At 50.5% G+C, this 15,583-nt stretch overlaps 3 protein-coding genes across 3 annotated transcripts; 2 read left to right on the forward strand and 1 right to left on the reverse strand.

The window, feature by feature from the left end:
* Positions 1–221: 221 nt before the first annotated feature.
* Positions 222–3,037, forward strand: CI109_103349 (uncharacterized protein; the record flags this gene model as incomplete). Its single annotated transcript, XM_032005578.1, has 9 exons — positions 222–281; positions 344–423; positions 489–733; positions 795–1,249; positions 1,333–1,479; positions 1,543–2,349; positions 2,415–2,599; positions 2,711–2,844; positions 2,937–3,037. The coding sequence occupies 9 exons, from the start codon at positions 222–224 to the stop codon at positions 3,035–3,037; spliced, it is 2,214 nt and encodes a 737-aa protein (XP_031860067.1).
* A 505-nt stretch (positions 3,038–3,542) lies between these two features.
* On the reverse strand, positions 3,543–8,416 carry CI109_103350 (uncharacterized protein; the record flags this gene model as incomplete). The annotated part of the gene is made up of 7 exons (XM_032005579.1): positions 3,543–4,129; positions 4,200–4,416; positions 4,482–4,835; positions 4,903–5,225; positions 5,285–5,536; positions 5,600–7,511; positions 7,562–8,416. 7 exons carry the CDS (start codon positions 8,414–8,416, stop codon positions 3,543–3,545), a joined length of 4,500 nt encoding a protein of 1,499 aa, XP_031860068.1.
* A 3,696-nt stretch (positions 8,417–12,112) lies between these two features.
* CI109_103351 (uncharacterized protein) lies at positions 12,113–14,843 on the forward strand (the record flags this gene model as incomplete). The annotated part of the gene is made up of 4 exons (XM_032005580.1): positions 12,113–13,593; positions 13,650–14,239; positions 14,296–14,716; positions 14,774–14,843. 4 exons carry the CDS (start codon positions 12,113–12,115, stop codon positions 14,841–14,843), a joined length of 2,562 nt encoding a protein of 853 aa, XP_031860069.1.
* Between the last annotated feature and the right edge of the window lie 740 nt (positions 14,844–15,583).

A 15,583-nucleotide genomic window follows, 5' to 3' on the forward strand; every position in this document is an offset into this window, starting at 1 on the left:
TGCAGGTATCGATGGTGTGTGAGATGTATAAGAGGAAAGAGGTAGTGGACGTAGAAAGGGAGATTGGAAGATAGCGATGACAGCATTTCTCAATTCAACCGGTCAACTCCCTTCCTCCACTTCCCAATTCAGGTCAAGGTCAACTATTTGTTTTGTTGCTCCTCTCCATATTTTATCCATCTCACTATTCCGGTAGGTATCGATGTATACAGCTTGGAACAATGCGGAGCGACGAAGAAGATGACGAGGACGAGTACTACGATGAGAATGAAGAGGAAGACGTGAGTGTCCTTCCCGGTGCAAGTAGATGGGATCACGCCGGTGCTGACTTTTGTTTTTGCAGGACGAGGGTATGGATGGTGGGCAGAACGGAATGAACGGCGATGCGGATGAGGAAGAAGGTGAAGGCGATGAAGGTATGGAGTGAGTATTCCACGTCAACGTTATCACGACTGGCCCTGCAGGCTGATGCATCTCTGTTCTTCAAGCGATGGATCAGATGAAGAAGGATCAGAAGAAGAAAACGCCAACGAAGATGAAGATGGGGAAGGTGAAGGTGATGATGATGAAGACGAAGACGAGGATGAAGATGCAGATGCGGACGAGGAAGATGAGGATGACAACGATGACGAAGATGAGGATGAACAAGAAGGCGAAGGAAGCGAGGAGGATGAACAGGAAGGGGAAGGGGAAGATGTGGACATGACAGTGAACGGCGAGGAAGAAGGAGCTGGTAAGTGCACATTCATTGTGAACTGCTTCCACTACTTGACTGACTTTGGAATCAGATGCAGCATCCGAACATCTCTCACAAAGCTCTAAATTACGAGTGGTCACCGATCAACTTGATCCACCTCATCTCCTCCGTCGAGGCCTCTTCAAACCAGTATTCGAGCCCAACAGCCTTCCCAACACACTGTCCATCGAAGCCATCGTCGGTATACCTCTACCTTCTGCCGTACACTCTCTTGCGACCAGCGCTTGCTCTTCGTACCTTCTCGCAGGAAGTCAGGATGGATATGTACGAGCATATGATCTGTGGGGGAGCGTGAATGGCGCACAGATGATGACGGCTCAACAGAGAAGTGTGGTCGGTCTAGGTGAGACGGTCAGTAAGGCAGGTGTGGGGAGAGGATGGTGGGCAAACGAAGTTGAGGGTATCAACGGGGGTCAGGTCGGGAAAAGAGCAGAACCAGTGTATAGTATGGCTTGTGAAGGTGATGCTCTTTGGTCTTTGACGGGTACTCAGGTGAGTCATACACCTTCCCTGCATCCCAGAGAATCTATCCTCTTGCCTTTGCTAATTCTGACATGACATCTGACATCTCACAGTCCGGACCTATCAACATGTACACGCTACGACACACTCCTGGACATCTCGTTCACTCGCTCAAGGGCCACACTAATGTGGTGTCCTGTATGACACTGCTGCCGAACGAGAAAGGCTTCATTAGTGGTTCATGGGATGGAACCGTTCGAGTGAGTCGCTGTAATTTCTATCCGCCCTGCAGGAAGGCAGACTGACGCTCTCGTGCTGTCCAGGAATGGGATCTGAACACCGGTCAGACGGTACGAACTTATCCTACCCACGGAGCCCAGCTCTCTTCCCTGGCATTACGACCCTTCTCTCAACTACCTTCGCCGACACCGTCTCCTCGCAATGGAAACGATGAAGAGGAAGAGGAGGAGACTGCCAAGGAGAACATCTCGATATCAATGGGACCCGACTTTTTCGAGAAGAGATCGAGTAATGGAGATGATGTACAAGTCGCTGAGCCGCCTGCGGGCGAGGAGGTAGACAAGCCCATTGCGGACGACGAGGTCGCGAGATCATCCCCTCCTCAGACACAGACAAATGGCGATGTCGAAATGGCAGATGCGAACACACCCGTGTCACACGACTCGTTGTTCGGAGACGACGACGCAGATGCAGATGGCGAGACAGTTCCCCCTTCAGTATTACCTACCAACGCCGCTACCACACCGACAAACAACAATACTTCACCGAAACCTAAACCACTTGGCATAGCTTTGCCTGGCGGTCAAAATAGACCACCGCCTATCACGACCACGACGGAACAACCTACCCCTTCTTCATCGTCTGCTGCACCACTGTTCGTCACACCTCAATCAGGAGGAGGACAGCAATCAGCGAGACACGGTGCGGCAGATACGATCCCGCTCTTGAGTCCGACATCGTACAAGGATTTCTCGGATGATATTCTCTTGACGAGCTCGATGGATGGTCAAGTGGTTCTGATAGATAGGAGAGTACCCTCGTACGAAGGGACGGGCGTAGGAGTGGGGAGATTGATGCCGGGGGAAAGAGCACCTCCGTGGTGTATGTCTGTGAGTAGACGACAATGCTGAGAACTGCAAGAGTCATTGCTGATATCACTGCTGTGGCATGATAGGCATGCTGGTTAGCAAATGGGAATCAAGTCTTGGCTGGAAGAAGAAACGGTACAATCGACATTTGGGATGTGAGAAGAGGATCATCCTCCACAGCGCCAAACTTGCTCCGTACGCTGAGAACGCCATTGGAATCGGGTCCGATAAGTTGTGTCGTTGCTTTCCCAGACGGAAGACATATCGCGACGTGAGTGATGGTGTCCTTCGCCCTTCCTCACTATCCGCGCTCGACAACCCTCTGCCTGAAATCCTGTTGGCAGGCAGGCTTGCCTAATGAAATTTCGCTTTCGCTTCGCAGGGCATCACAAGATAATATCCGACTATGGAATTCGGCAGAATACCTCGCTCCTGACGATAGTATGAAACGAAGTCGATCAAAACCTCCTTTCAAGATCATAGCAGGACATCATGGTGGAACAATATCATCTATGAGTGAGTCTGACATCTGGGAATGGGCTTGCTGCTCCGTATGTCATGAAAGACACGACGCTGATACTAGTCGTGCGTGCGTGCGCGCGATTTAGTCGTCGATCCAAGGAGTCGGTTCTTGATTACGGCAAGTGGGGATAGAGGATGGCAAGGTGAAAGTACAAAAGTAGTCCTTGTTCACGAGGTCAAGTGGTAGTGATGTCCATTGTTCGAATTCTTACTTAATGGTGTATCACGGTCTACAGTAGAGGTAGATGGGTGGTTAGGGACATGCTCGTCATTGTAACGGCGTTTGGAGGCTATAGAACATGTCTAATTGGGTCGAGGGATGTTTGTCGGAGTCGGAGTCAAGAAGAGGGAAAGGATGTTTTGTTTACCACAGCATACAGTATAAATTATGTCACGCATTATCTCTCACTGCACACGGCTCGTCACAGCTCTTGATCCGTATTGAGGACCTGCAACACTTCGAACGTCACAGAAGATGTCATGATAAACCCCAAAAAGGCATACATCTTTGTTGTGCACACGATCTGCTCTACCGTTTATTTCTATCCGCCAATCAGGCATGCCGAAACCGTGCGCTACCACTTCATCCTCTTCGCAACAACCACAGTCGCTCGATTATATGACACCCTTCGGCTCTTCGTTCAAGACCTCTGCTCGTTCCGCAAGGCCTCTCATCGATGTCATATGAAGCCCTATTTCGAAGGTCGAGCAAATACGTCAGTTTCTGTACCAAACAAACGACGACAGTCTGCCAATCCTCTCCACTTCTCGTCTCGCCTCTCTTCACCTTCCGACTCCAAGTCCTCCCCTTCTGGGCCAATCAAACTACGCGTCCCACTCACCGAATCATGTAACATCCTCGTTATTCTCTCTTCCTCCTTCTCTCTCGGCTCTAAAGCCTGACTCAATTCATACAGATCCCCACCCTTTTCCACCTCGTCCAAACCCTTATTTATCCACTCAACTACGCTCCTGCATCTCGCCAAGTTGTATGGCTGAGATTGGTACTGTGAGATATCACGAAGTATCTCCGCGTTCAAAGATCGTTTGAAGAAATTGATCAAGGGTTGAGTAGGAATGACAGTCCCAGCTGGAGCACCGTTATTTGTTGTTGAAGTGGAAGTGGAACTGGATAGAGGGTTGAGAGGTGAAGGTCGATTTGCTGAAGATGCGAGAGAGGATGATGAAGTAGATGTTGTCATTCCCTTTGTCGGAGCACCAGGTTGAATAAAGTTCTTATTACCATCCTCGATGAACGTAAGAGCCGACAGATAGAACCCTAAACAGCGGGCATCATTTACGATCAGTAACAGGTCTGGTAGTCAGCCCGCTGGTCATGCCGCACTCACCGAAGAAAGGAACACATGGCGGGTTTATAGTCTTCAGCAAATCCTTGTAGTTTGCAAAGTTCTTAGAGGAATCCAGTGTTTTGTCCAAGTCCGCTTTCATGTTCTGCGTTTTCACCGACAACAAGTCTCGGGTCCTCTTCAGTCGGGTGATAGGCGCCGAATTCAGACCTGCTATGATCCCAGCCATCGAGGAGAAGTTGTTCAGGTTACGACATTCCTGGTAACGTATTACTTGTCAGCTAAAAGACTAATCGGGCGAGATGCGACCTCGACTCGACTCACGGCAGCAACCTGAATCAAAATCTTCATCGCCGTAGCCCTCTGTCTCACGTCCTTGCTACTGAGGATATGCAACGCGACCCATCCCGCCATCCTATTTGCTGTGAGAATAACATTTCTCACGTTAGGCGCAAGATTTGAACCGCCGTCTTCTGCCCAAGCTCGATTGAGACATTCAGACGGTTTGATCCGTTGGAAGTGGACAAATTCGATGATAGTCAATTGACGAGCTATCTCGAGGGGAGCGATATCCGTCAAACGCAGTTGTCGTCCGGTCACTCTTGGTAATAATGGCGCTGGAGGAGAAAGCAGCGATCCAGATGTACTCCCTCGAGTTTGCTCAGGTTCCCCGATGCGCTGGACAAGCAACGCGGTAACGTCAATACAGCGTACGTGCTTGAAACAGACAGCGACCGTCACTCACCCGTTTAGCGACCAAGGTCAAGAGCTGCTTTGACATCAATTCACTCCCATTCGCCAACAAAGTGGTGGTTGCAAACTGTTCGATCTTGTCCAACACATCCGAATCAGTCTGTTCGATATAGTGTCTCTCTAACCAAGTCCTCAGAGCATTGGCGACACGCAATCGGATGGGAGCTTGCTTTTTCACTTTCCATTCATGAGCTTGTGAGGGGGTGAGGCCGTCAGGTGGGGCTATGTTGTACCGTTTGACCAAAAGGTCGAACAGTTCCGCTCCGTTGGTAAATGATCGGAAAGTAAGAAGGAAGGCTTGGAAGAATGGTGTGTCTGAATGTACGATTAGATTCAGCATGTGATCGCAGCTCATGGAAGACTGCCAAACTCACCCGTTGAGCTATGTTGAGTCAATCGGATCACCAAAGCCGTCAAGGTACCAGCTTTCACGCCACCTTTATCATCAAAGATAATCTCTCCCTCCTCAAAGTCGTCTGAGAGATACCACGGTGTTTCGTGAACGGTAGGAGGTGCCGACAGAGAAGGTGGAGGAATGCTAGGATGCACTGGGATGTGAGTGACGTCTTCGCCAAAGATCTTGGCGAGTTTCTTGTTTGGTGTCTTGCCTCTACCACTGCCTCGGCCTGAAATTGATTGAACGAACATTAGTGTCCATACGGTATGACCTTGCTTATCACCACACTTACCATCATCCGCATCGCTGCCTGATCTATTTCTCCTGAAAGCCTTGAGGATACTAGTTCGATTCCCCTTCTGACTACCACTGTCCGCTTCACTAGGTGGATAAGCCAGACTGGTCGTACTGCTCGTCGCCGAGTGTCGATTCTGTTGATGTGACAAGCTCGTCGTACTAGCACTAGCCGATGTACTAGGCGGCTGCATCTCTCCTGCTTGATCTCTCATCTCTCCGTAATCGTCATCGTCCATGAACTCATCTTCTATCCCTCGCACTCGACTACGTCTCGCTTCACTTCGTCGGGAAGTAGATGTGCGAGAGGTAGAAGACCCCATCGAGGTAGGTCGAGTGGAAGCGGTATGAGAGGCAATGTATTTGGCGGATCGCACTCCAATTTGACCTCGGATCAAACCTTGTTCGACGGCAGCTGCCTGTTCTCCCGAGATAATGAGCAGAGTTGACAGTGCGCGGAATGCGGTAAACACGGCAGAGACGAGATGGTCGATGGCAACTTCGATGTCGTCCGATTCGAGCTTCTGCATCACTTGGATGGATGCCGAGTTGATTCCGCTGACGCAACTATCGAGATCCTGCAAGGCTTGACGAGCTTGATCCACTAGATGATCATACTCTCTCAGGTCGTCCTCCCTCGCCCTGACACCCCGTCCGAGATCTCCAGTGTCGCCATCCACATCGATGACGCTAGCGATATCAATCTCGGAGACTACACGACCGAACTTTGCAGCGATGCGGATAAGACCAAGCGGTCTTGAAGAGTTTGACGTGTCGCGAATCGCGGTGTCAAATTCGTCTCGCACCTTCTGACAGTCGACAACGGCGGATTGGTCGAGTATCCTCAGGCCTTTATCTGCTTTGCCGAAGCCCCATGTTCCGCCAAGGGGTTCACCAAGCGATTCGAACCCAAGCCATGCTGTCAATCTTTTACCCTCCGCATCGTCGTGAGCACCGGGCGGAATGCTGTTCGAAAGTACTGCGCCGGGGAAGTTGGCGATCACATCCTTGAGTTTGCTGGCACTTCGCATGACTTCTGCCCATACGGACAGTCCACTATCGGGAGCACGTTTCGACACGACCGCAGCGTGGATGTTGGCGGAGAGTAGACCGATACTTCCAATCAAGGTCATATCGCCTACCCAATGAGGTCGAGGCATCTCCTCCATCTTATCGAGGGGTCCGACGTATCCGAATGCCCTGAGCAAATCTCGGATGACCGAGAGTGTCGCAGCGTGTGCCGAAGCAAGCATCTCCACCGCACTTTCCTCCCTCATTATAGCTGCAGCCATGCCGGTCCCGCTTCCCAGATCCACTGCGCGTGACATCTCTTCCTCTGCTGCGGAACCTGCTACAGCAGCTTCAAAGATCTCTCGCAGAGAGTCGTTGACGATATCCATCATCGAACCCATCGTCGGCTTGTCTTTCGGGCGAGTGGCCGCTTGAAGAGCGTCGGAGATCTTCCGTTCCCATTCCTCGACAGCTCGACGTTGCAGCTCCACCGACGCTCGCAGCGGTCTCGGTCCAGAGCTACTAACGCTCAATCTCTTCAACCCAACACCGATATCAACCATGCTTGATGCATCACCTTTCGTGGTCGGAGGATCTCGTCGAGACTGACCAGTAAGTCGATTGTGGTAGAACCATTCCCGTCCATCGTCACTAAGTCTCGCAACCCATGGATATGGAATATCGTTCTGGGCTCGAGGTGGTGCTCGGAAGTTGTTGTTGTCATCCGGTGTCTCTGGTGGGATGAGAGTGGATGTGGAAGGTGCAGAGGAGGATGTGATACTGTTGAAGTATTGTTCGTCGGTTGGTAGTTCGCCGAACAGTTGTTCATCTTCCAATCCAGAATTTTCCATCGGCAATTCCCATGAGTCTTCGCCCGTATGAGTGTTATGATAGTATACCTGTGGGTAGTCAGCAATGAGTGCCTTTTGATAGAAACGATTGCACATACCTGTCCATCTGGAGTCAGAGATGGAATCCAGGCATCCTGAGGTCCACCTTGAGCTTCTTTTGTGTTCGATCCCGACTCGCGCCGTATTGACGGTTGGTCCACTGCCCTGATCGTCGCATCCGTCTCTTCTCTCTTCCTGGCTGACACTCCAAACTCGTCTGCTCCAAGTGACAAACCTTCAACCTGTGCTCTTCTCCGTCTGGCCTCTGCTTCAAAGCCCCCGGCATCGTCCTCGTCGTCTCCAGCCATCATCTCCCTTGCCAAGTCTTCTAGACCTGCATCACCTCCCCAGTCCCCCCATTGACCTCGAAGGACATCGTCCATCCTAAGCACATCTTCTTCTGATCCGCCTCCTCCCCCTTCCCCTCTTCCTCTCCCGTCTAGATGTCTACCTTCTCCATCCTCGTATGTCGCTTCTCCATCTTGGTGTTCGTGTTCCAATTGAGCGAGATCCTCCTCTGCAATATCCTCAACATAGTTGCTGGGGAACCAACCTCTCTTCCCATCCAACATCCCATCCCACCAACCGCTCTCCAGTCTCGCATAAACGTAAATTAGATCACCCGCATTGAAGCTCAACGCACTCTCGTCGGTAGCTTCGAAGTCGAATCGAGCTCGAACCAAAAACGGTATATCATCGTCGTCCTCGTCTTCTTCTTGCTCCCCTAGGTCTTCTTGACCGGAAGTGGATGCTTGAGCTCGAGCTTTTCCAGTTCGTTGCGAGCGAGGAGAGGAACCCGGATGCGGATTCGGATTCGAGCGAGTGGGAGATGATGAAGCTAACGCTTCAAGAGCTGCGTAAGGGGAAATGACGGAAGATGAAATGGAGAAAGGACGTGATGCGGTCTCGGCCATCGTGACAATCCGAGGTAGATCATCCAAGCTGGAGTATATCTACACTCAGCTCGGGTTGACGTCAAGTGGATCGAAGAGAGATTCTGTCTAGTTTATATGGATAAGATAATATGAAAAGTAAGCAATTGATCATCTATATTGATGTTGCCAGTCGCAAACCCATACACACAGACACACCTTTGTTCGCGTGTTTTCGTGATGTTGGTTAAGCTTGGCTCACGTGTTTTAATTAATCATTTACCGGTTATCTCGTGTATTAACCTATCGTATATTGTCAGAACGGGGGCTGAGGTATATGCAATTGAGCCAAGAACAAAATCGGATATGGATGCAATGTGAGCTCTCAAGATGAGATGAGATGATGTCCGAGCACTGTTCCTCAACTCGCCTGACCGAATGCAAAGTAAGTCAATTCAAGGATGAAAGCTTCCCTTCCCGTCGGAACTTTTCTCCGGGTTCACAACGAGCTGAGCTATCGCTAATGCACAATGTTCATGCGGGATGCTTCCCGTTACTCCATCGATAATCAAGTCAAGGTCTCGTCCTCATGGACTGACCACTAATGGACCGAGGACCAGCGCCAGTCGGAACATGCATGCATATATGCATACTTGTACGCTTATAATTACAGGCGGTAATACTCGGTCTTCATATAGACAGAACCGACTACCTTCCCGTGCCTAATTTGACAGTAAGCTAGCAGTCCATGAATGTCTCGAATGCTCGAGACGACCAGCGGACAACGGGTCTGGTCTGCTGTTCATAAGTTCGGCCGAGCCCAGAGTGGCGGGACAGGCAGAGTAATATGATAGAAATGCGGTATGGCGAACGCTTCGGTTTGCCTGTCTAGGTGGAACTATCATCGACAGTGATCGTCGGCCTGCTTGGTGAGTGTGACGCTTCACTTGTAACATCGGGCCAGCCGTGACATTGGTCGGTTTTGAGCTGGTTTGATCGGTGGTCACAATGCTTGAAGTAGTTGCGACACTGCACGCAAGTTAATATCGTACTGACGCCCCTGCGGATAAGTGCCAATCATCCTCTCTGGCCGCGAGCTCTCTATCTGTCTGCAGTACATATGGGAGGCAGTTGTCCGGATTAAGTGTTTAGCTGTGCCATCGTATCGTCTCTCACACGCCCGTCATGTGCAACCAACTGGTATTTCGAGATCGACCATTGGGACGCAGCAATACCTAAGTTGTCCTGTTATATTGGACGTTGGTGCCAAGTACGATGTGTCCTTGCATCGGCATCTGCTTCGGACTTGTTGCTCTTGACCGACCGTTCGCCGAGACAGTGCACTCTTTCACACACCTCAAGTAGCACTGATGGTTCATCCATGACATCGTCGAGGTCGTGCTACATGTGAACGTCTTGTCTGTCTTGTAGAGGTCTAACAAGTCGACGATTGATGGGAGAACTGCAGTACCTGGCCAGTGAAGCTGGTTCACTTAGCGGGAGAACGATGGGTAAACGATGAAAGTAAGCGAGGAGAAAGGGCGTGGTGTAGGATCAAGGTCAACATGGCCTTGTAAGTCTGTTGTGTTTGGTGGACAACAGGCTGCAAGTCAGGCATGCGTGCATACATGCTTACATGCACTGGTTTGAGATTACTTACGCCACATGCCACATGTCATCTCTTTCAGTTGAGCGTGGGTGGTACCCGCTTGATTTCTCAGGGTCCCATTTGTAAAAATAACATGAGGCGAAACATTCTTGTGCTTCTTTTCTCCTTGTGCTGTTTTCCCCACCCACGTCATCCATCCATCCGGGCTGTACACAGCACACTCCTTCTGTCTCACTGCGCACCATCACTAAACCATCACCGGCGGGCATGACTGGGTTGAGCGATATGGTACATAGTTAACTGTCAGCAGATTATGGTAAAAGCATCTTAGTATTAATTCTTATAGCAATAGCAGAAGACAATACATGTCTATGCATGACGTGCTGATGTATGGATGTTCATTGATTGATTGATTCCATCTGAAACGTACTGTACATGCTTCGTCGCAGTGACTTACGCGTTAACGGCATCTTGACCGTTGTTCCCCCAGATTTATCGGAGGATTCTCTCCGAAAAATCAAAAAAGCAAAGTAACTGCTTCAGGCGCTTTTCATCATCATCGTCGTGTTTATAGTGAGTATAGTCTGTCACTCAACACAAACGGTCACGAGGGGTTACTGATTGATTACTGGACACTCGTACTGTTGTATCGTTCATCTCTTCTTTATTCGCTGTATCACTCACTGTATCAAGCGACAATCGCACCGGCCGACTTACATTGCGGGCAAGACGGAAGGAACGGCCCACACTAATTAGCACGAGTACGACTACGGAGAAGAGCGAAACGGTGGAACAAAAGGACACTACAAGTTGGTTGTTTGGAACAAGTTACTTCTTCAACGGATTGGACGAATGCTTGCTTGAGCGTAGACATCCAAGCAGTCCTACTCAAGGTGAGTGATTCATATGCCGCTGTTATATTGTGTTGCGTTGTTCCCTTGGCATTGTTGTCACTATTGCGAGATGAGTGAGGGCCGAATCCACAAAAATGCCCGAGACCGAAGAAGCGGTTTCTCTAGTTGGTTGTTAATAATCATCCATCATCCGTCTGCTCTTCCAGTACCTTCCCCTCTTTCAAAGTCTACCCTTAGGTGGCATTGCTCTTGTCGCTTTGACACTCTCATCTTTGATCACTCCCCCTTTGAACGATTCCTTGGGACCGTGCATGATTTACTCGCTTCTCAACGCGTAGTTACCACTTGGCGGGTCAGTGCGGGCAACACCCATACCTACATTGGTTTTACACCGTCCTCTCTATAACTTTTGGTCTCGTTCACTCAGTGCTTTTCAACTTTGAAGACCGATCACTTTGTATTCGACTTCAGTCCTCACTCGTACCACGCCTCCTGCTCTTCATCCAACCCATCAGATATACACACCGCTACACACAAACTCGCCGAACCTGTCCTCCGCACACAAGCCCCGACACAACACACAGCTATCGTCGTTCACCCTGCGTCACGCCTTGTCCGCTTTACTATTGCTACAATCACCTCTGTAGAATCTAGTCCCTAACACTCGTTTGTTCCTCACAGTTTCCCATCATACTTAGCGTATAGACCGACAATTTCAGTCGATATAGAAAGGATTGATTTGCTCCTTGGAAAAGCAAACAACACGTTAGTCAACAACCGTCGCTTTGTGAAGACGACCACCGCAATAACTTCTGACATTAGTCCGCTGTGAGTTATTGGTGCCCATATGATTTCTCGTCGTATCGTTGTACTCTCGCCATCCCACCTCCTGTGTGTATGACAGAAAAGAAGGGGAACGGTCGGAAGCGAATATTCTTGTTTTAAGTGGTTTGTTGATGTCTCGGGTGGCCCGTGTGTACACTCCGTTGTTCCAACTCCACTCACCTTCATTCCCCTTGCTACAATCAAATCTGCTCATCACCTATCACATCCTCTTGCAAACATCTTGGCTTCTGAGTTCTTTGACATTTCATCACTTGCATGCTAGAGAACATCACGAGATACACAGCTGACTAATTCGACCGGACAACAGACATCACCACCACTAAATCAACATCAAACCACCTCTCGTTGGATGAGACGGTGATATAACTGCGCATTGGTGAGAGCCTTCGTCTTCTCGCCATATCCTCCGCTAACACCTTTATAAGCACAATGGCAGCTGCGCTACACATGCAGATTCCTTCCCATCGTCCATCAATGGATCGATCACCCTCGTTCGAACAACCTACTCGAGCACGCTCCACACCGCCCTTTGCATCCCCCTACGACGCTCCGACCCCTCACACACGATCCAACTCGAGCTCTTCCAACACTTCACCGTATAACCAACCTTTCTCAGGATCATACTTCCCCCCTCCGAACCAGATGTACTCGGTCCAGCCACAACCATGGTCAACAACGCCTGTTCCCGCGACAGCTTTCTACACGCCGCCATTTCACGCGTACCCTAATCAACCTGTCTTTCAACAAGGATATCAACAATCCCAAGCGGACTATGCGGCGTGGGCGAACGCTTATCAACATATGGTGATGGCGTCAGTGGCAGGTGGAGCCCATCCCGGTGGCATGACTCCTCCTGCCTCGACTGATCATCAAAGTCAAAATCAAGACAGGCGACGCACGACTTCTGGACCAGGAGGACAGAGCAACACGGGAGGTTACTTTGATCAGGCTTTCCAACCGCAACAAGCACAACAGCAGAGTCAGCACAAACCACAATCCCAACCCCAACCTCAATCATTCCATCCTTACAAACGCGGACCAGCTTCCCGACCGTCGCGAGATCAACTGCCGAGATCCTCATCAGTCTCGTCAATGCCATCTCCCACCGAGCCAACGCAGTCGGGCATGTCTCGCTCAACTTCTGTCCCAATCGCTTTGGATTCCAAAGCTACACCGACCTCCACTCCCACTACGTTGCTTCCTCCCTCCGTCCCAATAGTCCAGCACACGCGCGACTCCAGCACAGACTCAAAAGCGAGCTCTTCTACCGCCCCGCCGAGGTTCAATTCCCACACTCGAGCCGACTCATCTTCCAGTGATAGGTCTGGCCGAAACAGCGGTCCTTCTTCCCGAACCGCCTCGCCAGTGCCTCGAGTACCAGCTGTTCGAGCTGCGACACCACTCCACCCTGGTCCCATCACTAACGCCACCAACACCCCCTCCGCTTCTCGACCTTCTCCTCTCTCTCAGACTTCCACGGCGCCTGACCCGACCGAAAAGATGGTGAAATCAGGTGGTCTGAAAGGACGACTTCGTAAAGCGCTCGACAAGGACGCAAAGAAGGAACAGAAATTCGCATCACCAGTGAAACAATCTCTTCCGCCTCCGACCTTCGCTTCACCTTCAGAGACTTCCACTCGATCCGCCACACCACCTGTCACCCCTCCGCAAGATTTGCCACCACCTTCGGCACCGTTCACATACAACCCCACAGCAATGGGCAGTGAGGTCAGTCTTGCTGATACGGAAAGGACTGCGACCACAACGACGGACCAGGGCAAGGGGAAGAGAAGCATGTTCAGAATGAAGAACATGTCGACGGACAACATCTCGCTTAGCTCGACAGTGTCCTCTGCGAGCATGATGATCAGGAAGATGGGAAGTCTTGGCAAGCTGGCCAGGCGTAACAGGTGAGCTGCGGTCGTCTCCTCGACGTCCCTGCGGTATGTTTACTGATGTATCGTAGTCTCATGGGCATCTCGAGGATTTTCAAGGACAAGCCGAAAGACGAAGACGCGGCTCTGCCCGAAAAGGAAGGAAAGAAGAAGAAGGACAAAAAGAAGAAAGGCAAAGGCGAGGCCGCTCCGGCCGCCGTCTCTCATGCTGTGGCGCAGTCGACCAAGCCTAGCGAGGACGATGACCGAGCTTTGGCCGGTTTGACACCCGCTGCGAAGCTCGCTCGGCAACATACACTTCGTTCCCGAGCGGAGGTGACAAAGAAGCCCGAAGCGTCTGGCGAGCCGACATGGGACAACAACACCGCAACAAGACAACAGACTCAACTTCCAAGCGTTGCGACCGTCACCACGCCTAACACCGGCCCCGAAGTCGTTCGCGTGCAACCTAGGCAGGCTCCTACTGTGGTTCACGCGGTCGCGGTGACGGAGCAAGAGTATGATAGCGAGGATGACTCGTCAGAAGGCGAAACAGTGGAAGACGTCACGATGACCTTGGCGCGCACGAGGCTGTCAGATGAGGCAGATGCAGAGTTTCAAGCCACTTGGGGTAATGCCTATATCGATAGAAACGCAGTTCCCAAGAAGGGTATCTTGAAGAGTGAGTAGAGCGTTGACCCATCGTAGAAAAGTCATAGGTGCTAAAAAATGCCATAGGTGTCTCATCGTATTCGCAACAAGACTTTGCCGCGAAGAGACAACGGTCCAACTCGACACGCGAGCCCGCGCATCCGCAGCCCAACTCACTTGACACTCTCGCGCACCCTTCGCCTCGTATCGATGATACGTATGACCCATTCTCGCCCAACTTCTCCCCGTTCGATCGCCCTACAACATCTACTCCCGAGCTGTATCAAAACCCCGTGGCGAACAGTTCGGCCCCGACGCTTTCTATTGGTACGGAGACAAAACCGCCTGTTCAAGCTAGGAGCATGACCGCACCCGCTAGGAAGAAGTTGATCTGGGCACCGGAATGTGCCGTATACGTCACATACAGTGCGGATTTGTACGACCGAAGGTCTGAGCCGGCTACTTGCTCGTTCCTAAACGCGCAGCTCGCAGCTCAGATCAAGCAGGAGTGAGTCACACCTCTGGGTTAAATATGAGAACATTGCTGATGGATGACTTTGTTTAGACTCAACGAGTTCAAGCTCGAGATGCCGGTCCACGAAGATAGCAAGCAGAACACGCAATACTTCGCGTAATAAGCATGCCATCGCATGTACATAGTCCCGAACGAAACGAACCAACGAAACTGACCGATAAGGACACTACGCTTCCAAAGTCCCTCCCACATTTATTGCTATGCCTTTCGATGATCTTCATCACTACATCATACATACGAGTAACGCTTACGTTCCTGTTTTCCATTTATGTTTTCATTTCCACCGTTCACGTATAGGTCCATATCCCGTTATCACTCCAGCTGAGCTGTGGGTCCCACGTTCAGTATAGATTAATATACCTAGCATATTTCTTTTTTCATGTTTCTCACGTTCTATTATTCTGTGACAGTGTTTTCCTTTCAAGCGGGAGGCGGTTTGTGCATGTGTAAGAGAGTAGTAGTGGCTCAAGGTAGATGGATTTGTACATAAGTCATGTATGTAATGGATCTTCATGACAGGAGCGGGGGTCATAGTAGCTTGGGACGTTCAGAACATAACCACCATCTGCACTGCATAGCTTCTCGCTTCTGCTGACCCTGGTTACTTACTGTCCCTTCGGGTTTGTTGTTGTTGTGGCGTCGGTGGTCGGCGATACCACGTGGATCTGTGAGGTATAACCTCCACTTTCGGAGCTTCTGCTGCACATGGTCACAACGACGAGCAACTCACAAGCGATATAATTTCCTTGTCAACCACATCACTTGCTTCATCTCACAACAATACTTTCATTTTGTCCAAACGCCAAGTGAACGACTAGCACAATCCCATCTATCTTAATA

Source organism: Kwoniella shandongensis, chromosome 6 (assembly GCF_008629635.2).
Source record: "Kwoniella shandongensis chromosome 6, complete sequence".
NCBI lineage: Eukaryota > Fungi > Basidiomycota > Tremellomycetes > Tremellales > Cryptococcaceae > Kwoniella > Kwoniella shandongensis.